The sequence below is a fragment of the Rhyacophila brunnea genome, unplaced genomic scaffold (assembly GCF_057557595.1).
Source record: "Rhyacophila brunnea isolate RB1 unplaced genomic scaffold, BYU_Rbru_1.0 scaffold_17, whole genome shotgun sequence".
NCBI lineage: Eukaryota > Metazoa > Arthropoda > Insecta > Trichoptera > Rhyacophilidae > Rhyacophila > Rhyacophila brunnea.
In genome coordinates this window covers 9,616,816-9,641,539 of record NW_028232827.1, presented here as the reverse complement: position 1 = coordinate 9,641,539, position 24,724 = coordinate 9,616,816, and the positions used below count along the sequence as shown (strand labels likewise).

General features: G+C 32.8%; 1 protein-coding gene across 1 annotated transcript in view; it reads right to left on the bottom strand.

Moving 5' to 3' along the window:
- The window catches only part of Camta (Calmodulin-binding transcription activator), a 604,660-nt gene that overhangs the window by 128,957 nt on the left and 450,979 nt on the right, over positions 1–24,724 (bottom strand). Inside the window, exons 20-23 of the mRNA XM_085944160.1 lie at positions 20,907–21,052; positions 19,338–19,513; positions 17,545–17,619; positions 15,283–15,405 (exon numbers count right to left, since the gene is read on the bottom strand). Of these exons, the coding sequence (XP_085800286.1) occupies positions 15,283–15,405; positions 17,545–17,619; positions 19,338–19,513; positions 20,907–21,052 (520 nt within the window). The remainder of the gene's footprint in view (positions 1–15,282; positions 15,406–17,544; positions 17,620–19,337; positions 19,514–20,906; positions 21,053–24,724) is intronic.

The window sequence follows — 24,724 nt, the reverse complement described above, 5'->3', positions numbered from 1 at the left end:
ATTTCAAAATGTTCAACATTTAACATTAAAACTAAAAATATAATATGTATAGGTACAATTTGTTGACAAAAGACAATTTAAAAAATATATATAACCCCTGACATGTCATGTAACAAAATAAGGCAAATTTTTGCGAGCTGCAATGTCAACTTTATAGGAAATAATATAATATGTATGTCATTATGATTCGTATACTTACTGATAATCAAGATTTCATCATCATTATATTATTAAGTCGAGCAGTCAAACGGTCGGCCTAAAGATAAATGTCTCAAAGACAAAAGTGATGAGGAACTGTTTTTCGGACACTGCGATTATATGTATTAATGGCACACAACTCGAGCAAGTCAGCAGCTACTTCTATCTCGGACAGCAGGTGCCCATAGACGGAAGCATGCACGATGAAATTGCTCGAAGAACAAAGCTGGGATGGAGTGCTTTCGGACGTCTGAACGGTATCTTCAAGAGTGACCTACCATTATGTCTTAAGCGTGGGGTGTTCAACCAATGTGTGCTACCCGTGCTCACGTATGGCTGCGAGACGTGGACCCTCAATACGAGAGATGTCCAAAGGCTAAGAGTCGCACAGCGAGGCATGGAGAGGTGTATGTTGGGCATCACGCGAAAGGTCCGTAAGAGAAACGAATGGGTTATGAAGCAGACAGGAGTACGCGATGTAATAGACGTTGCCAAACAGCTGAAATGGAGATGGGCGGGGCATATTGCTCGCCGAAAGGACGGCCGCTGGACAAATGCTGTCATCCAGTGGTACCCAATACGTGGCAGCGAATGACACAGGACCGAGAGAGTTGGAAGAAGCTTGGGGAGGCCTTCATCCAGCAGTGGATTGACCCCGGCTCATCATGATGATGATGATATTATTAATATCATAAAAGAGTACTTTTGTAAATTTCGTCGATATTTAATTGAGAATGAAACCATATCGTTTTATAAGCTATGCGTGTATTTATTAAATCTCATATTGGACAAAAATCGACTTTAGTAATATAAATTATACCCGAATCCGAACAAAATAGATTTACTAATTTAAAAAAAAATATATATAAGTATCTATTTATAAACGCTTGGAAAGAGATAATAAAATATGATTATCATTGTTGCGAGACTGTAATAGAATACGCTCGTATGTTGTGATTTATCATGGAAATTCATCGGGCCTTTAATTTATATGAGACCACGCTCCACTGATTCGCAAAATTACTTCGCTTGTTTATCATAAACTTACTTATAATATTTATATTATTATAACGATAAAGAAATACAACTATTTTCGGAACTCTTTAAACGAACGGAAAAAATAATATCCTATATACTAGGGGTTGCAACCCTGAGAATAATATTTGTTTTCAATTCCGGGATCACGACATTAGAACAAAACAATATGTGGTTTGAAAGCGTTATTTTATTAATTCTACGATAACTGAATAATACGTTTTTGGCTATAAATCAAGGCCAGAATAAAAACGATGCATAAGTGCGAGTGAGAAAGTATTCGGCACCCTAATAATCTCTGCGACACGCACTAGAGTAAGATAAAAGGTTTACAGATGTGTGGGATGGTTTCTATGGTATCGCCGCCAAATCTTAGTTTGTTGCTTAACTAAGCGTCGATAACCTGCGAGCGCGTGTTGCTAAAATTGATATTTTAGTGTTAAACATGAAGTTAATGGTAAATATGTTTAGTTAATTAAGTAGAAAAGATGGTTCTGTGTGTTGTATTAAAATGTGGTAGCCATACTGATAAGCAAGGATGGTATTACGTTTCATAGGAAAGTTGATACATGTTCGTGATAATTTATTTGTATATTATTATATATTTTAATATCAAGTGACCTAGTGTTTCTTTAAAATAACTTAAATTATGGATATCTTTACCTAATGGTTGCATTTTGACCGCTTAAAAATACTATATAACGTAAAAAAATAGAAAATTATATTTTAATTCTGAGCGTCTAGTGCGAGCACTTCGGGCGAGCACTGGCGAAATAGTCTATGGTCTCAAACATTTATATACGAATGCGTTCGCTCGCCCACAAACCAAATGCACGGCACGCAGCTTCATTTAGCAATGCAATGTGTGGCGTCTAGATGTATCTATAGTCTAAGCTATAAATCCATTTAGTGAACCACAATATTTTCAAACACTTGCTTGTAACTTCAAAGTCATAACATAAAAGGGGAGGTATGGTGTTAATTTCCCTTCGCACACCAGTGGCGTAATTTCATTTACTTCCTAAATAAAATAATGTAGTTATTTACCATGTTCGATCATAATATGGACCTCCAAAGAATGGAGGTTGTACCTATTAGGTAACATATTTTGGTTTTTACGACCAATTGCTCAACCCTATTAGGTTCCGTGTCCGGAAATTTGTACGTATGCAGTTCGCAGTATCACACTTCACCGTGAAATGTTATATCGGAAATATATGGTCGTATATTAAAAAGACCGTCCAACCTCTTTGGGTCGTATAGTACTGAGATAAAATTCATGTCTAAATACAACACGGTTTTGTCAGTTTACAGGAAGCCAGCGGCAAACAAATTTTGAAAATAGCCGATATACTGGATTATTATTGTTAGGTTTTCATTCTTGAATTCATGAATTTTGCCAAAATCGGCTATAAAAATTGAATTAATGTTCATATTGAATCTAATAAAATTGGAGACCGTATAGTAGATACGGTCATCTCTTTCCGATAGAAAGCTCACGGCGAACTGTGCTACGGTGAAATGTTTTACATACTTACAATTTACATGTAACCATTAGGTGCATACTCTGGGTCCAAACAACATGTGAATTAACCATAGCCAGGATTTGAACCCCAAGACATTATAAGCTGCCGCGTGACCACTCGGCCATCATGGGAGAGCTAGTTTTAGACTAATTCAATCAATAAGCTATGAATTTATACTAACAAAAAATATATATGGGTACCATAATATTATAAATCTCGCATTAGGTAGGTATTAAGTACCTAGTTTATAATATTAGCTATGTCATTTGATAACTATGTGTATTGTTTCCGATACTGTATTCATAATACTATAACGGTACGATTAGTAATTTCCTTCAAGCTTCAATATTATTTTTATTAAAAAACCAATGACGTTCTTTAAAAAAATATATTTCATTTTACTCTACAATCCTTTGTGAATATAATATGCAGCCTCAAGCAGAGGTTTCCTACCTAACAGATTTGTTTTACTAGAAATGGATATTAGTCAGTTGTTTGACTTATTAAGATCATGCTCTGGGTCCAAACGCACATCGAAAAGCAATATGTAAATTTCGCCAAGCCCGGAATTCGAATCCGAGACCTTCAACTTACAAATGGATACGTTACCACTAGGTCATCTCGGGCGTCAATCTTTAGTTGTTTTTGTTGTTAAAAATCATCCCGCAATACCTTGATTCCATAATTTTCAATCCCGCAATTTGAGAAACAAGAGATCAATTAGAATCCCGGGATTAAAAACCCTAATCTGACTTTGTTTTCTTCATAATTACTTTCGCATAAAGTTATTTTTTGTACGGATTTTTACTATTTTTGTGCCTTAAAGCTTGGAATAATAAAAGTTGTCGCCTCTTTCGTAATAATAAAAGCTGGAACTTAAAGTCCTCTTCTTCTTTTTGCGCTTTTTGCAGTACAGAGTGGCGCAATAAACGTCTTCTGCGACGGAATAATGCCTCCCCGGAGATAGGGTAACCATTTTGCAGCGCTCCCCCAATAAATACTGCCAAAAAAGGGCCCGGATTTCGACATTATTAAGCCCAGTGTGTATTAAGCCTGAAATTTAGCCAGAATTGAGGTTTTTCCGGACAAATTTACAATGTTCGCAGTACAATAGAAACCCAAAATATTCCATTCCCGCATAGCTTGACTTTAGTAATCGCATACGTAAGGGTAGATACATACTATAAAATTTAGACCAAAAACGAACCCAGTATGAGGATAGTTTTTTATCAAGCAAACACTGAATCTAGCATGTAATAGAAACTAAATTCATACCATATTTTACGCCTCTGTATTTATTATAGCTTATGCTTATATACTACATTTCTCACGCGTACTTCAGCGAAACGGCAAATAATTTTCAACAGTAGGTGCGACGAAATTTCTCACTCGTCGCCTGGACTCGCCAATCGGAGACATATAGTCGAAGTATGCGCACGTCGATTTGTTTTGTCATGGCGTCGGATGAAAATATTCTTAAGGCTATACTTCAGCTGGGGCACGGTCTAAAACGATCGTGACAACGCGACGCGAAGATTGTGCAAATGACGCGTGCAGAACAAAACATAATTTGTCATAAAGAGTCAATATGCGTCCATTTAATGTTATGTTTATTGTTCTATTACTAATAATAATAATATATTCATTGACATGTTTTCTTTTTCAAGTAAATGGGTAACGTTTTTAGTCATCTTTACACGATTGCCAGCCAGTCCGAAATTTCGTTGCACCTATAGTTGGAAATTATTTGCCGTTTCTCTGAAGTAATGTCTTAAATCGCGTAAAGATGACTAAAAAACTTTATATGTACTTAAAAAAGAAAACATGTCAATAAATATACTATTATTATCAGTAATATAACAATAAACATAACATTAAATGGACGCTTGTTGGATTTTTATGACAAATAATATTTCGTTCGGCACGCGTCATTTGCACAATCTGCGCATCGCCTAGCCACGATCTTTTTAGACCATACCTCAACTGAAGTATAGCCTTAAAGTTTTTGTTTGAGTCATAATATGTAGGTACCTAATTGGTTGAGCAAGTGGTTAAAAATCCATTTCTCGTAAAAACAAAGCAATCTGTTAATACAAACCTCCACTCTGTGGAGGCCCATATTATGATCTCATTAAGATCGGGCATGGTAAAAAAAGTACTACATTGCTGATAACGTGATAACAATTTAGTAAGTATAGTATAATCGAGATATCTTTCGAAGTTACAAGATAAATTTTGAAAAATAACGCACACGCGTTCATTCATCACGAGTACGTAAAATGGTTTTATAGCAGCGTTGAAATGGTGAAGTGAGGTAAAAGTTCATGGACAAGCGTCTACATCCAACCGTTGTTGATCGCGCGGGCTCACTCGAGCTCTCAATCGACTGTGATACTCATGAATATGTCAAAAGCCACTGGCTGGATATTCATAGAAATGGAACAGCTGAATAAAGATATGTACGTCTACCAATCGTTGCCTCATTTTAAAAAAACTAATCAGTCTATTTCTTTATTCTGTAAAACATCTGTTTGTTTAAGTTTCGTTTTCGCTGGCTATCTATCGCCAGTACCTATATTAGATAATAATTATAATGCGTTAGTAAAAAATGGTTTGAAAACAAAAACACATTAGAAAATCAATGAAATAAAATCACAAAACTAGTCATATTACAACCGGCAAGGTATAGATCCACGCAACAACCTCCGGTTTGGCCTGGTGTATGGCTGAGACTCCTCCGGGGAAACTATACACTCGCAAACTGGGGACTTTTTGAAGCCCCACTTATACATCATATAAATATGTCGTTTGTTCAATGCGTGCGTGCTACCTGTGCTTGGCTGTGAGACATGGTATCTTACAAAGTTTCAAAGGTCTCGGCTTTTGAGCTTTGACAATCGATGTCTCCGCCGAATCTTAAGGGTACATTGGTACGACCGCGATACAAACACCCGAGTTCGTGAGCAGACACAGCAGCCTTCGGTGATTGAGGTTACCACGAAGAAACGTTTTACGTGGCTGGGACATGTGTACCCTTGTCGCACAGTCTTAACGGTTTCGTCGTCGTGGCCGGCCTAAAAGCGATCTACGCGCTGCAGGTCTGGAATGGCGGGAGGCGCAAGAGTTGGCGATGGATCGAGGGAAGTGGCGCGAACTTATGCTTGCCCTATGCCCCAAAGCTAGGTCGTGACAGGGTGAAAGAAGAAAGAAGAAGAATATGGAAGCACGTCTGGAATGCCCACACCGGATTCAGTTCAGATAATATTTTCGTGGAAATATAAAGCCAAGAAGCTCGTCCAGCGAAACCAAAATAAAATAAGAAGAGAGTTCCTCAAACAAGGAAATAGAAAAAATAATAGAATCATTTATCAAATTATTCATAATATGTAGCTAGATAGTACATGTCGTTCGCCATACTCTAAAAATCGTGCTCCACAAGTTGCAAATAAATTATTGCAGATCTTGTGGTTATCCTATTTTAATAGTCCAACGATGCGTGATAGACAGACAGACAAACGTACAGAGGGGTAGTACAAACAATGAGTGGAAGTGGGAAAGAAAATGAGAGAGAAAGAGGCGATGCGTTGTGCGAAATGTTTTATTCAACCTAGATGGCAACACTCAACCTTAATACCAGTGCCTTGCAAACGAGTGCAATGCAATTTTACGTACACATTATATGCCATACAGCTACGGCTATTTTGCATTCATAAAGCAAGTGTATACCTAAGTGAAAAGTACTTATGAATTCTGTTTGCCTCATTTTAAAACGAAAATGAGATGGGATAAAAGATGTACATATAATTATTACAATATTATCTCTCTCGGGTATCATTCCGCATCCAATTCATAATATAAAAGATTCGTAATGATAATATTATTTTTACGAGGAACTGAATAAAATGTAGGTATATCATAGTGTGGCTTTAATTAAAATTTTCAAAGAAGATAACATTCTAATCATTTATTATAATTTTATAATAATGCACACAAAATGGACAGTCTTATGGATTTGTAGATAAAGTGACTTGACATATTCAGAAGGAAAATAGTGATTTGAAGCATGCTCAGAAAACTTCATTGTCAATCAGTCGAAACATTGAAAAAATGGTTACAATATGTAAATTGTACGTAAAACATTTCACCGTAACCATAGCACAGTTCGCTGTGAACTTTCTATCGGAAAGAGATGACCGTATACTTTACGGTCTCCAATTTAATTAGATTCAATATGAAGATTAATTCAATTTTCATAGCCGATTTGGGCAAAATTCATGAATTCAATAATAAAAACCTAACCTAACCTAAACTACCCTAACAAAATCCACAATATCGGCTTTTTTCAAAATTTGTTTGCTGCTGGCTTCCTGTGAAGTGTAAACCGACAAGAACCGTGTTTTATTAAGACATGAATTTTATGTCAGTAGGTAGATAGGTAGTATATGACCCAAAGAGGTTGGACAGTCATTAATATACGACCATATATTTCCGATATAACATTTCACGGTGAAGTGTGATATGGTGAACTGCATACGTACAAATTTCCGGAGACGTGAAAAAATAATATGTCTTCTAATCAAGGTAAGAATGAATGTGTGGGCTGGAACGTGAATAAAGCCCACTGTCGAATATTGAATTGCTTGGAAGGCGATAAAAAAGTAATAAACACAAGATGACAAATCAGCAAGATTTTTTGTGTAATAGTTCCAAATTTATATGATACAGTAAAACCCTGGTTTTATGCTTTTAAAGAAATTGACATAAAAAACTTAAATAGCGAGAAAACATGAATTCCAGGCATGTAAAATCGAAGTTTCATTGTATATTTAGAATATATACATTGTGATCTCCATCTGGGCTTATCACCCTTGGACAAATCTAAAATTTTAAAAAAATTTCATTGTCACCAGTCCACCAAATATAGTAGGTCGATATTATAGATTATTTTGAGATATCGAATAATGAAATGTTCAATGTCAATTAAGTTGTCTCAATGTCAATTAATTGTCAATCAAGAAAAATAAATCCCGCTTTTTTGTAATTTATCTAAAAGCCGACAATGGTGAATCTTTGGTAAAGCTTTCATTAATAAATTGTATGAAGGTTGTATTGGGAACCCATATTTGGAACACCGGAAGAAGATGAACCTCTACTAAGTTAGTACGAAAATATAGTCAATAAACTAAGATTTTTATTAATATTATTTGTTAAGTAGTTTTCGAGTTAAAACCAAACAAATTGAAACAGACAGTCCAGTTTTATTTAGTATAGAAAATATAAGTATAGATTCATTTGAGATATCAAGAACAATAAGTTTATTTTGAGATATCGAATAACGAAATATTCAAATTATTATTATCTGTAAAAATAAATGAATGACATCCTCGTTTTTTGCATTTTTATTGGTGAATGTTTTAGATAGATATCAAACATTATTGACAAAATTTTAGGAGAACACTGGAGTACCAGAAGAAAAAGTTGGTACCAACAATGTAGTCTACAAGCTGTGCAAGTTTGATCAATATCGATGGAGTAATTTTTGAGTTATAGTGGATGAAACAGGTGCGGACAGACAGATCAACAAATTGTATTAAGTAGAATATTATATAGATAGCAGCGGCGAGGGGTTGAGGTAGGCTGTTAAGATTCAACATAAATAGTGTACACTGAACAGTAAACTTTGTTAGTCATACTTATTTGTTTTCATTGAACTAACAATATATTACAGATGGTGATGGTTAGTTTTTTTAAAATTCAATTGACACAGTCACTGCTGACCAGTTAATTATCACAACTCAGTCAGTGCTCAAGACACACCAGGGGTGTAGCAATTAGCATAATTAAATGTGGTAATTAACTGGTCCGCAGTAAATTTATATGTGTCTAATGGCCACACGCCAGGCATCTTTTGAGCACTGACTGGGTTAAACCCTCCCTATACCGAACCATAATAGTTTTGGTATGATATGGGCGATTCGACAAAAATAGTACAAACTTTTTCAGTCATACTTATTTGTTTTCATTGAATTAAGAATATAATATTTATTATAGATGTTGGTGCTTAATTTTTTAAAATTCATTAAGCCTTGCCTAACCAAACCATAATCGAATGGTTTAATGGCATAATTTTAGATATTTTATAGATAAACGAATACGATTATTGATTTTGATTATTATCTACTATGATTTGGGTTAGAAATGAATTTTAAAAACTAACAAACACTATCTACACAATGGCGGATCTTAACAGCCTACCTCCACCCTTCACGACTGATAGATAGGAACTTGATATTATAATCAATATTTTATTCACAGTGCAACTATCATCCAAAACTTGTATGTAATATGCCGTCTTATGATAGTAAATCATACTTTACGGATTGAAGTCAAAACCAGTGCTTTCCTAACCTAACGTCTTAATAGTGTTCTTAACATGTAATTTATTATGTTTTAAAATCATTCATATCTATCAAGCTGACCGACTGATAACAAGATTAATGTAACGGAACTTCGAATTACAAACAAGGTTGGTATATAGATCTGATAGTCTGTTAATAGTAATAAGTCTTTCAGTGATCACAGTTGTTATAATAGATACATATTTTATTTACATACATAATAGGTTGAGAAAAATAACTGAAAATAACCTTTATCATACGAAATTGTTTAAACATTTTCTTAAAGGCACACAAAAAACAGAATACATTCATTATTAAAACAAACAAAAAAATATAATCAAACAATTACAGATATTAAATTTGTTGAGGAGGTGTCTATCAGAACCAAACTTATTTATCAATTATTTTAAGCAGCATCGCTTTTCTCTTCATTCGGAAGAATAACTGAAAGTTTTGTAAAACCTGATAATTATTGTTTTAGCACACTAATGCAATTCAGCATTATGAGCAATTATTATCACCTTTTAGTCTCTATAATAATATGATAGAGTTAGGTTAGGTTGTACTTTGTCACTTGCCAAAACGAATATTCTATCTCTGGTTCATGATGAGAGCATCAAATAATAAAAAAAACTATAAGTACTTACGTGATTTTCAATAATGTAGAACCTATTTTTTTTCCATGAAATATTATATTAAACAATTCGTGGAGGGAAAGCGACAATGATATTTGTGTTCACGAAGCGACTAGCTAGTCTATGGGGACTATAATATAGACCAGTGTTCCTCAACCGGTGGTCCGCGAATTTTTGGCATCCAAATGCCTAAGCTAAAAGTTCCAATAAAATCTTCAAAATCCGTGCACCTGCAAGTCGACGTGCCCTAGAAAAACCATTATAAGTCTGAAAATAGCGAATTAAGTTTTATTAGCTTTTTATAATATCATATTTTTTGTGCATGTCCTGTAAAAATTTCAGGTCTCTAGCATAAAAATTGACAAAGTTAGGTTTTCGACGATTGTGCAATATATCAACATATTGCGTCGACTAAATTTGTGTTCACAGAAATTTCCGAAAAGTATAGTCATATCTAAATAAGCAACGTGTCGTGTGCTCTTTCTTTCGAATAAGAGGCTCATAATACTTGTTATTACGCTCTTTCACGGATATCTGAATAGACACCATGTTTTATATTGATGTATCACATAAGACTCGTAATTTGTTTTGGTGTATATCTTCGAAAAAGATTGATATTTTCAGAATTTATACGCATTAATAATTAAAAACTGGTCAGTAGTATTATATCCGAATGTGAAAATATTATATTACTTAATATAAAATAAATTCCTCGTAGAAAACAAATTAATTTGCATTAAAATTTATGAAACTATATTATTTCATCACTTGTTTCTATTCACTGTGGTAAAGGCCTCCTCACGCTTTCTCCATTCTTTTTGGTTAATTATTTTTCACGGGCACGTGATTTCATCAAACTTAAATATCTTGTCAATATAGCATATTATTATAATTCTAATTATCTTACGTTCCTCCAAAACTACTGGATTATTGCATTCATTCAGCGGTCGTTTCATCTGCGATATATTATGTCCGGCCCATCTCAATTTAAGGGTTGGACATACCTAAATACGCCGCAGACTCTTGATTGCTCATTTATTCATTCGATCCTTTTTCTGTATTTGTGTGTGTTCGTCAACATATACGTCATTATTGTGACAGATTGTAAGAATCTTAATTTTTCGGATTTTCTGTTAATTAACAAGACATAAAAATTTGAATGCTTACATTGGAAACTGAAAACACACGTTGACTAAACACCCTGCTATTTAAACTCAACAAAAGGTTCAGTTCAAACGTTTTATGCACTCTGCCGATAATTTAGATACGTATTATACCACCATGTATCCTAGTAGGAAAACATAATAATATACACTAATAAAATAAATTGCTCTTGAAATTATTACAAATTCCTACAAAAATAGTCGGTAATGTTATTTCTAAATGTGACAATTTTTATTATTTAATAGAAAACAAATACCTAGTAAAGATACTTAATTTTATTATTTGTGTAATGGAATACATAGTAATTTTGGACTGATATTTATGACACAAATAAGTTAAATAGGTAATCCTTTTTATGACATTTCGAAATAGTGAGTTTTTACAAAAGACCGATAAAATTTTGTGGGAATATTACCTTTTTATAATAATATTATGACTTCGGCTAAGATCAAAATAAATTCAAACATTAAATTATTGAATGTGGGCCTAAGTACAGCACATGTACATAATATTTTTGCAAATATGACAATGTAGCCAGTATTGTTATTATATTATCACTTTAAATATGTCTCCTAGACAAAATCATTAAATTTACTCACTTCTAAGTATCCTGGGAAAATAATTTTATTTGGCGGGTTGTCCTAAAAGGATTAGGCGGGCTTTCACAGAGACGCATTTATTGGCCGCAATAAAACATTAACAAAAATATACAAAATGCAGTCAAAGATGCATTTATTCGTTTCTACATAAATATTGAAGATTTTCTTTTAATTTTAAATTTTTGGGCTTGGTGCCTTATATTATACCTATATATTATTATAATAGAAATTTAGGAAAAGATGAAACAAATAAAACGTCGTGTAGATGGTGAAATGTACACAGAATAATTTCTTCGTTTAACTTTCCCATTGATTAGCGACTGAGAAATTTTATCATTAATTACAAATAAGTATTAAGTACCTACCTATGTAATCTTTGTGTTTATGACTAGTGACCTAATTGGTATTAATTTATATGATTTTATGATCAACGGTTTATAATTATCGTTATTTTCTTTAAAATTTAATTAGTACTTATACCATGTCTGATCGCGCATAACATATATTGCATTTAGCATCGGGTGGACTTCAAAATAAATTATCAATTAATTTTGAAAAATCTAGTAGTGGTGAGAGTGGTAAGTACATACATTTACATACTTTTTACTTATTGATTATGATTGTTTTATTATTATGAAAGTTATTAGCTATTTAATCCTAGTAAAATTGGACAGAGTTTACATTTTGTATTATTACCTAAATAAAAAAGAATTAGATATGAATGAAAATTGATATTAAACCCTGTTTCTTTGAAAGTTCATAATGAAACGCTTAGATAATGATATCCACTATTTAAAGAAAATACTATTTGATAACCAATTAGCTTATGTTAATATTAAGTTGATTAATTTATAAATTTAATGCATAACGCAATGGTTGCTGGTTTGCGCCAACCCTCTAAAATAATTTAATTTTGTGCATTTCTTCATTGTAATTCATACTTATCTGTATTTTTATATATTTAACTACTTTACTATTTAAATGAGATATTTTATGAATATCTACCAAATCATGGTATCTAATGTGCTTGTGTATTGATTTACAGATTATACTTGTATATTGGATGAAGCAAGTGGCGTATTCTGCAATGTGAAAAACATGGTGAATGAAGAATCCATTGACAACGATGAAGTCATAGGTAAGCATAATATGATATAACTACTATAACAACGTAAGACTATTAAAATATTATTCGATTCTTGGTGAAGAGTCTGTGTGTGTATTAACCACTTATTAAAATATAATACAATTTATGTAATATTATTTGACATAATTTCACAACAAACAGGACCGTTTTTTATGCTTCAATAGAAGATTTTATTTTTTTAAAGATTTTGTGTTGGTTTATAAGTTTTATAACACTATCCAATCAAAGTAGAAGAAACTAACCCTCATAGGTAGTAAATTATGGGGAATAAGTATTTGAATTATATTGCGTTTTATATTGATAAAACCTATTTTTTTGTTATATATTATGTAGCAGACGATCTATGTATTTTCTGAATACCACGAAATATTGAGATGTTAGAAAAGATTTAAGTTTTAATATTTCTGAAAAATAAGCAATTCTATAAGGTTAGGTACTGTAAACTCATCTTTAGGAATGTTTTTTACTGGTATCACTCTGTTATCTACTTTTTTAATCATAGGGTATATACATTGGAGTATTAAATTCAAATGTTGTATTTTGTTTTTACAGATTCTAACGATACGACAGATAAGGATTACAATTCTAGCTATTCAGAATACTGTCCCAGTATAATTTCGTTTACATCAAGTGCTCCAGATATTGACGAATATTTTAAATGCGCATCTCCTGAAGTTTTGGATTACTTAATGGATGAAATATCGAAACCGCAAACTCATTCAATACAAACATACCGCAATGATTATCAAGATATTGCGATTCCGTCCACTTCAGTGCATTGTAATGACATAATCGTCATTCCAGAAATCATAATGGACAATGATACCTTGACAAATGAAAAACCAAATAATCCCAATTCGACTACACATGATGAAAATGATGTACGATCAACGTATTCTCCATCTAAAGGTGCAAAGAGAAGACGACAAGAAATTAATTGGAAAAAAAATATTTTGAAAACATCAATCAATACTGGCTCCACATATATTTCGAAGGCAGGAAAAATAGTCAATTGGTGTATAAACTATCCAATAAAAGTAATAAAATGTGAGATATTTGTATTAGCATAAAATAATTAATAACATTATGATTGTTCTTTCCATATTTTTAATTTAAATTGTGTTATCAATAATCCAATAAAATTAATTAAATGTGATTTATTTGTATTAACATAAAATAATTATTAACAATATGATTGTTCTTTCCATATTTTTAATATAAATTGTGTTATCAATAATCCAATAAAATGTATAAAATGTGATTTATTTGTATTAATATAAAATAATTATTAACATTACGATTGTTGTTTCCATATTTTTAATGTAAATTGTGTTATCTTATTATATAAAATGTGATTTATTTGTATTAGCATAAAATAATTATTGACATTATGATTGTTCATTCCATATTTTTAATATAAATTGTGTTATCAATAATCCAATAAAATGAATAAAATGTGATTTATTTGTATTAACATAAAATATTTATTAACATTATGATTGTTCTTTCCATATTTTTAATGTAAATTGTGTTATTATGTATAAAAATAAACATTTTTTCTCTCTCGTAGTTACTTGCGTTATATTTTAGTTTCTTACATAACTTTTTTTATCCTTCCATAATTACTATTTTCCTGAATAATTTATATTACTTATTGTACATATTAACAATATTTATATAAATAACTAAAATAATTTACATTTTTTTTTGATTTTTTAAAAATTATCATACTTAGATACTTTTCTGTAATAAAAACTTCGTACAAAAAAACTGTATGTCAATATGTCTCCTTACTCTTTGTCATTATTTTGTATTCACGCTGTCCTATTTCGAGCTAAATAATGCGCTATAATGGTTGTTCCGTATAAGAGCACGATAACTATGGTTGTGTTTAATAAAATCGTATAGAGTAAGAAAAACGCGACGTAAAAAACCGTTCTATACCAGAATATAAATCTGCTGTGCGGAGTCAATGATCTATTTTGTCCGTGCAAAAGCATGTTGAACCGAGTCAAAACATCAAGCGCGTAATATTATTCCAAATAAAAACGATTTTTGGTCATTATCTTAGCTGTTAATCAAGTAATCACCATTAAATTTTGATAGAAATATAGACCATAAAATGGTCTATCTGATTTACTTAAATAAGATTAGAAAAAACTCACTCATTTTATATGATGAATTTAATAGCGTAAATATTTTAGTTTTTTCGCTCTCCTGAACATTTGTGATTTTAGACTTACACCGGTTTTTCCTGGGGCCGTCGAAGTGTTAATACACCATTTTTTTGTTCTAAAAATAAATTAATGATTTTACGTGACAAAATCAATCGCGAACAGACGTTTCACCTGCACTTATTGTTTTGCAATATAGTCATTTCATTTCGTTGAATTGATAATATTTTTATTTCTGCGGTAACGGTCCGCGAAACGTTTCTCCTATTTTCAGTGGTCTGTAGGTATAAAAACGTTGAGAATGAATGAATGAAGTAAAAATATTATTAAATGCTTAAAGTATGGTTTTGTTTGATAGTCACCTCCTATGATAGCATTGTTATAGAATAGAGGAAGTATCTGTTACCTGGTTTGGCTGTCTCTGTGAATGTATGGTGCTGTACTGGCCCCGGGACACGGCGACCTTGGGCGGGCAACCGCTGGCAGCCGGACCTCCTGCCTCTCTCTTGCGGCTCGCTCGCTCTGCAATCTGTTGGAATATTCACAAAGCTTTATTGGTTTGCAACATGCGGTTTGAGTCTCGGATAAATATTTCAAAACGTATATTTCTTAGATGGATTGTATTCAAACAGCAAAATATTATGCTAGTCAAATAACAAGAATATAAATTTAGAGAGATTATTATATACTTACGTTGACTCCAAAACCATCTTCCCACACGCTATGCCAGCAAAATAATACAAACCACAATGTTAGAATTATTTAAGCACATAATAAATCTTTCAGTGGACAAAATAAATAATGATTATGGAAAATAATACATAGGAACATAATTATTCTACAACCATAATGACACAGTTGCGATTTTGCTTAGTGTAAATGATAGAAATGGCGGTCGTGGGCCATAGATATGTTCTTGAAAGATTATGAGGATTTGTAACATCCACGCAACCATGATAAAAGGATAAGTCTATAATGTAGTTGAGGCGTCTAATTACATAAAGCGACAAGTATACAATTCAATATTTTCGGGAAACAACGTTTTTATGTTTCAAGCTTCAATTATTTGTTTTAACGTGAGATTATTTTTTCCGTTGTATTCTATGTCGAAATTAGAACCAAATGGCAATTTGTTTCTGCCGATAAACTCTTAAATGTAATAAATATAGGCAAAATAAAATTGGACGTAACGCTACTTGTACATCACTTTTTAATTTATTCCGCATAAGGCACATATTTCCGTGGCACTGTCATGTGTTTACCAGATGCTACAGCATGGGAGATGCCATTTACAATATTGAACGTTCCCTCATTGGTTGACTTAAATACGCGCGAAATCAACCAAGCTTTAAATAATATGAAACATGTACTTGGCGCTTTTTGTAATAAATCGAGACTTCAAATATTTTTTTTCATAGGGTTTTCTCGCGTTTTGGAATTTATAGATCAATACGTATTGTGTAAAATTATACAAAGAATACGTGCGTATTTTTTTCTCGATTTTGACCAAATGTGAACTTATCGCTTTTTGGAATTAGATGCCTCAGTTAACTCAATGACATTAATATGGACGAAGCATCTGGAAAATAAAACGACACTCACTTTGTGTCGGGTCTGCCGGATGGCGAAATTCATATTTTAATATCGGTATCCTACGCTCAAATGAACATTCTGCTTGCAAGCGGTCTGGCGACACCGCTGGGTCTGCCCATACAAAATTTCTGACTGTCAGGTTTCGACTCCGCCGTTATTATTGTGTTACAAAATGCCAATGTGCCTAGTTAAAATTGTAAAAAAAATCTACTAAACACTCCAAGAAAGATGGGATATTACTTTTCATGTGTTAGTATTATTTATTATTGATAAAATGCCATTTTAAGATATTGATGAATGTTTATTCAATGCAATTGAATGACAGAAACTATTGGACAGACGCCTGTGATGCGCTGGGCTCACTTGCGTCTAATCTCCGAGAAGTCGTAAGTAACCGATAATCTGTTTTAACGCAATGACACTAATACGTCATTACAATAAAGGTTATATTACTATATATTCTCGAAGCTTGTATCGCATAATGGAAATAGTACGTCATATGGTCACGTGACGTCTACCTATACATCTGTGAATGACTTTCATGCACAATTTCTCGAGCGTGCCGATATGAAGTGAGTTGTCCATTTAATATGTCATTGAGTTAACTCATTATTTATTTATTCTTTATGTTTGCGTACATGATCTGTCCTCAATACAATAATGTGTTGTCAGAAACTATATTTTGCTTACAAAATGTGTTTATTTGAAAGCGGCTGTCAGTTTTTTTCATTGTTAGCACTCATTTACCGCTATGCATTAGTTCACAATTCTTATTTTGTATTTATCAGAAAATTGGCTGACTAGTACATAAGCTAACTTTATAAACACTACATACTATGCATGGGGCCCTTCGTTGTTAGGTTAGGTTGGTTTAATATCATGAGAGCATTAACATTTAGATAACTTGTCAACAAGAAAAGTCTGTTTGATAATTCTCCAAGCGATTTAAGTACATAACAGTACTACACTGTTCTGAATTATCCGTCCAATATTTAATTTGAACCAAATATTATTGTTAATAAATTTTATATCTAATTTCAAAATAACAGGTAAGTATTATAAAAGGTTGACATACTTATTTTTGGATTGTCTCATGAACTGTTGAATTTTTCTTGCTGCCTGATGTTGCCGTCTTTGAGAATATGTTCGCCTAAAAATTATAATATTATAATTATTACACAACCAATAATTGCACATTCCGGTATACTCAATCAGCTTTTTCCCATGTATTTTAATTTAGTTAGTCTTGTCAGAATATCACTGTGTTTCAAAATAAACTAAATAATATTGTCATTTAGCAGTGAAAACCTTCGATATAACAATTGTGTGACAATTTAATTAATCCGCACAGTTAAGAAGAACTCTCAATAATTATGCTGCCATAACTAAATCATATTTAAATATATGAAACTCGTAATATTACCAGACTGAAAATTGTAATATTACCATAATACATACAATGTCATTATATTGCTGCTATTACAAACGATGACGAACACCAGAAAAAAATTAAAGGTTTGGATGTATTAACAACTCAACAACGATAAGTTCAGTTTATTTTAAAAACAATTTTTCCAATAGAAACTGACCTTTCTTATTTTTCCGCTTGTGATTATAAACGTAATAATTTTATACTCATTTAAATGTGTCGCTAGTCTCATGTTGTAATTTAATTATATAGGTTGCGCGGCTTAAGCATCGACCTATACCGTCGTGGGTCCCAGGTTCGAATCCTGGGTCTGGCAAGTACACATATTGTTTTTCAATTTGTGTATGAGTCTGAGTATGGACCTAATAGGTTGAGCAAGTGGCTGACATCCATTTCTCATAAAAACTACATCTATTAATACAAACGTCCACTCTGTGGAGGCCCATATGATCTTATTAGGATCGAACAAGGTCAAAATAAAAAAACATGCCATGTAAGAATTATGTTTAAAAAATACTAATATGTAAACTACGGCAAGTTTAACGTGAAGCGTGGCCACTTCGAGAACTACAATACTGGCATAGATCGCAGCGCCACGACAGCGACCATTCACTTCACTTCACGACACTTCAACTTATCATTTTCGCACTGTATAATTTATTTTTACATGAGTTAAGCGTTAATAAATCTCTTAGTACCTATCTTTCGCTACTGCCCTGTAATAGTAAGCTAATATCAACTTTAACTAGCAGACATTACTAAACTTTGCATGACTATATTAAGACTTTGTCCTATAATTTTTATTATTATGCTCTTCTTCGGAAAAAAAAGTGTTATTACATTGATGCTAGTTTTCATTAAATCAGTTCAAATGACGAATGGCGACACATATCACATGGTTTATGAACTGTCACGTGGTGTTCGATCGCTTTTATCCCGAAATGAAGATTTGTGGACATAACTTTTATGACAGATTACATAACAGTCAAAGAAAAAAATGATTAAAGAAAAGATATATTATACATATTATATGGAAAAACTGTAACTAAAATTATCCTTAACAAAATGAAATTTATTTGATGCGAAAATCAATTAATGTAATACCTGAGATTGTCGGATTTTGCAAATTTCAGAAATATTAGGTAAAATATTTGATATAGCTACCCTCAATTGTATTCTTCGTCTAAATTTGTAAGTTTCTCTTTGAAAACTGTAACAAGATTTTCAGTGCCCTCATGTAGAGAGCTGGATATTCGTCTTCCAAATTCCTCCACAGTTATTCAGAAAATTTAATATTTAGAGTACGATCCGTTGACAAGGTCACCAATTCTTCTTCTCCTTGGTTCGAAAATTTACATTCACATTAGATCTTTTGTCGGCTTTCATAATTTTGCAAAGGACTTTAGGAAGTAAGGGTTATTAGAAAGAAAGTATCTCACTTCAAACTACCCGGGCTCCCTTTACCGCCGTCTCTAGGGTTCCGTGAGAGGCAGTTAGATGATCCCATTCCGGAAGATTCCTGGGCGCCCTTCTTGAAACGTTTGTGAGCGCAATACGACCGGTAGCCATGTTGAATCACCATCGCTGCGTGGGTCATTTGTTTAAAGTAGGCGTACTAGAATAAAGACATAATTAATTAATAACATGGTTAATATTATTATTTGGTTTTAAACATGCATTCATGTAAGCATGAAAAATATCGACTCAATATAAAAGAGATCCAAAACTGAAGAGTAACATAATATACTTAATAGAATATACTATAAAAGATTGTAGTGCTAACTAGCTATTCACCGGAGTTTTTATTGCTTATATTTCAAATGCAATACTATATGATTAAGAGAGTTATCCCAATATACTCTTGTAAAGTTGCTACCACGATGGCCGCGCAGCTTAAGCGTCGGCCAATAGTGTCATGGGTCCCAGGTTCGGATCCTGGGTCTAGCAAGTACACAATATATTGTTTTTCAATTTGTGTATGAGTCAGAGTATCGACTTAATAGGTTGAGCAAGAGGCTGACATCCATTTATGGTAAAAACAAAATCTGTTAGGCGTAAAACCCACTTAACGCAGTGAGTGGGGCACTCGTGCAAAATTTCACAAGTGGCGCGTAAATCATGGAAAATACAACGTAATCAAATACGCCAGCGCACACTGGATTTGACGACGCATTGTGCCCGCCCGCCCCATGATTCACCGTCGTTTGGCTTCTCAGCGGGACGAATTAACGAAAATACAACGTAGTCCATTCATTGAACACGGCAAGCAAAATCACGCTTCTGGAATCGTCGTCGATAGACGGGCGAGAAGGCATTATTTAATAACAGTGAACTCATTGTTTAGTTATTGCGTGTCTGATATTTCACTGGTAGAATGATGTCATCGTGAATATTAATTACAAGCCCTGAGAAATTTAATAATATTTTTATTGCTTTGTTATGAGAGACGCTGATAATAATAATTATTTTGTGCTTCTTGTGCCCCTTATTACATAGGTGAAGGGTAATGCGCGGGTGGGAGGGGGCCTACTTCGTAGTGAGCGCACCGAGCGCCGCTTTGGTGGGCTTTATGCCTTAATACAAACCTCCACACGTGGAGGCCGATATGATCTTATTAGGATCGGACATGGTTGGAATATTCTTAAAGAGAAAAATAATCCACAAAGAACCAGACAAATAAATCGTGTGAAGCTACAGATGTATGTATATTCAAAAAATAAATAATGATTTAATATGAAACAAGAAGAAACAGTTTTCAAGGTTTATAATTCTGAATTTTGAAAGGTCTTTATGAATTTATAAGCGATAAAACACAAAACAACAAAAAAATACTGTTGACATTATTTACAGTAGAAATATTAAACTGACAGAGTAAATGTAGAATATGGTGCATACCTTGGTCAGAATATAGAGGACTTTGAGTAGGGCATTCACACTCAAATATATTTATTTGTCAAACCGTTCATTTAAACCAAATTAATTCACCATGTGATTAAAACATAGCATACCTGCTTGTAACGACGATAATAGTTCTGGATGCAAATGGCAGCTGCTCTTTCCTTATCTTGTTCTTCTAATTTCTGACGTCCTTTGTACGATCGGTAAGCCTTCTGAATTATTTTCGCCGCCTCGTAGAGCTCTCGCTGTTCACGGTCTATAAAAGAAAAATAAGATAAACAATTTAAATGGTGATGGAATGCAATAGTAATAATCGCTGGATCAAGGAAATGTGAATTTAAACAAGCCGTGTGATTCAAACCCATTTTTGTCTAATGCCTGAGTAACACTAACACTGTGCGTAGTTTGTCAGCACAATTATTTGTTGTATTTGATTTTAAATAACATCATAGTAAAAATTATAAAAAAACATGATGAAAAAATATTATGCTTGCTTTCGAAAAAGAAAGTATTCCAATGAATTTCTGTATGAATATAACAATAAGCAACTTCAATCACTGGCGGCTCCCTGCTTAGGTCATTCGGTCATTGACCTGCCAAAATAAATACCTTACAATCGACATAATAATATTAATAATATGTGCAATATCATATATAATAATATTAATAATAATCGGTGGATTTGAAATTATAGGGCGCGCGATATTGTGTCAACCCTGTCTATTGGGCTTTTTTTTGTTGGGCGATAATTCCCCGAACAAAAATATTGTGTTCGCCGGCAGTCTGAAAATTGACCCAAATTGAATATTTTTATAAAATTTTCTCTCTCGTTTCTCATACATAAGACAGAGATAGATATAACACAAATACGAGATCGAAGCTTGTAACGGTGCGTGAATTACTGTAATATCGGCAATGCCCGAGTGTGAGACAAAAGATTTTTTCACCTAATTAAATGAAACAGAATGATAACACTGACTAGATAATTGGTCTCAAGACGCAACTGTGTATGCGGTTTGGATTCGTTGACAGGCTTTGACGAAAGCCTTTGGTTATTTTAATCATATATAAGGAGTTTTTGGTGCAGTTATTGCATATACACACAACGTTTGATTTTTAGTGATTTATAACATTTTTGTGAAGCAGTTAGTACGCACGCAGTAGCAATTGAAGTCTGTGATACAATTATAATGGAAATGGAAGCACGATTCGCATCCAACGATCATCTCATTATATCCGATTTGTTCAATAAAGAAAATTACACTGATTTTAAAAATAATTTTCCCACACGTCAAGTAAATTTGGTAAAACTGTTAGAAGAAATAAACATAATCAAGTTAAAAAATGAATTATTGGTGTTTTATCAACGAGATGATTTGCATGGCGCTAATAGTGCAGTTTCTCTTCTACATTTTTTAAAAAACAATAACAAACAAACAAACTTAAACATTTTCCGAGTCGATCAAAGTTCTCCAATTTATTTGCGTCATACCAATGACAACAGTTGAAAGTGAAAGATGTTTTTCCACTCTCAAAAGAATAAAAACTTTTCTACGCAATAGGGCTAGGATAGACTGACCGCTCTTGCAATGCTCAGTATTGAAAAAAAATATGTGGGAAAAATAGACAATTTTTATAATCGTGTGATTGATGATTTTTCAAAAAGCAAAGAAAGAAAAGTGGACCTAATTTACAAAAAATTATAACGCGTTGTGTGCAATTTCGGTTAACGATGGGTTGGCGTTATGAAAAACGGACATTTTTTGAAGGGTAAGTAGGTACCTACCTATAACAATTTCTAGCACTTATTCTATAATGTATAAAAAGTCAATTTGCAATACGTCTTTTCAGTATACAACGAAAAGGCAAATTAAAATAATATATTCAAAATTGACCTGCTAGTTTTTTCCAGATTAAGCCGCCAATGACTTCAATAATTAGTTTTGACTACTTTAAAACATTATTATTTGCACATGTGTGTCGCTAGATTTCAAAATCAGCCAAGTCCATAATAGATGAATAGGAGAAAAACAGCTTTTTGTTTTCTCAAGTACACAGTCACAAGGGTGAAAGTTTATATTATTTCGAGTAAGTATAGACTATTTAAAATTTATAAGTTCCACATTTCGATAATGCAGAAATTTTAGAAAGCAGTAGTTCTTCAGCAATTTACAAAAAGGCAAAAATACCTAAAGGTGGACTTGGCTGATTTTGAAATGTAGCGACACATGTATCGGTGTCGGTGGAGTATTAGGGTACTTTGTGACTAATAAATAACTACTAAGCTAGAGAGAGAAAATACCGATAAGTAATACGATAATTTGACGATAAATATTTTTGTGGTAAATGACGTTTTCGTGTTTAAAGCAAAAACGGTTAGTTTAAAATTTTAATGAACATACATAATTTTGAAAACACTTCTGAGAAAATAATAACCAATAGAAAAAATCTTTTTGAAAAACGTAAGAAGCAGGAATCGAACCTGCATCTCTCGGGTATCGCCCATACATATATATCACTATGCTAAAGGCGTCATACTTAATTGCGACAAATTTTAACTAATGGCTTTTAGTACTCTCTGAAGCGCTTTCCAAATTGAGCTACTATTGGCGATCGGCTTTTGTATTTTAAATCGAAGTATTACTTTAATTACTAACCAATGTCACGGATCACTCCGAGATTTTTTTGTCGTAACTTACTTGAACTTGCTAATAATTTTTAATTAACCATTTTTTTAATGAATTTATAATTCACAAGATTTAAGAATGCAACATTTTAATTATATGAAAACACTTTGAGGTGATCTGTGACATCGGTTTGTAATTAAAGTAATAACTATTTTGATTTAAAATACAAAAGCGGATCGCCAATACTAGCTCAATTTGGAAAGCGCTTCAGAGAGTATTAAAAGCCTTCAGTTAAAATTTGTCAGAAGTAAGTATGACGCCTTTAGCATACTAGTGGTAATATGGAGATTTGATGTCGACTGGCAGGCCCAACAAAAATGTTAGAACGGCCAACGCAGACACCCGGAGGATACTGGCCCAAGATAGGGGAAATGGAGGAAGTTCTTCGAGAAAGCTAGGACCCGCCCTGAGCAGTTGGGCCACTTATGATTTTCTTATTTTTTGTTGGTAATTTGACCTTATTCAGTGGACGCAACATATACTTTGTAAAAACTTTAATGATAATTTCTGAAAAATCAAAAGCCATAAAAATATTTCCATAATATATAAAATGTGACATGAAAAAAGTGGGTAGAGAATAAAACATGCTATTTCAATTAATATGTTATATTATACAGAATACATGAAAATTATATCAAATTAAAAAAGTTTACTGAGTGAAGTTCTGACCACGATAGTTTTGCATCGAAAAATCGAAATAGCAAAATCACACGCTCGTTAAATTGAATCGCAAGTGTCCGTTTGCCGTCACTAATTAACGATGACAAATATCAAAAAATTCGAGTGCTGTAAAAATATTTCCCAACAAAAACGCCGGATTTTATGCAATCAGAGTAAGGTCGGGTGGCTTTTAACGAGATTAAAATATTCGATTTTGATTAACGCTCCACAGAGGTCGTAAATTGTCATTTCCAATCCGAATCCAAACCAATTATTCAAAATGACAGGTGCTTCATTCAATTAATTACGGAAGTATGAACAACGCGGTGCATAGACTGCTGACATAAAATGCATTTTTTTAATAGATTTATAAATGCATACGAATATTTAAAAAAGCATCCATTGGGAATTCATTTACAAAATATCAATACCTAATCATACTTTTACTTCACTGATAGATGAAGAAACCCCAAATTATGGATATGCAATTATTTTTATAATTAATATACTTAATTAAATTGGTAGTATTTTGTGTGCTATTTTTATTTTGTACATGCCCACGTGAAATATGGAAATAAAAA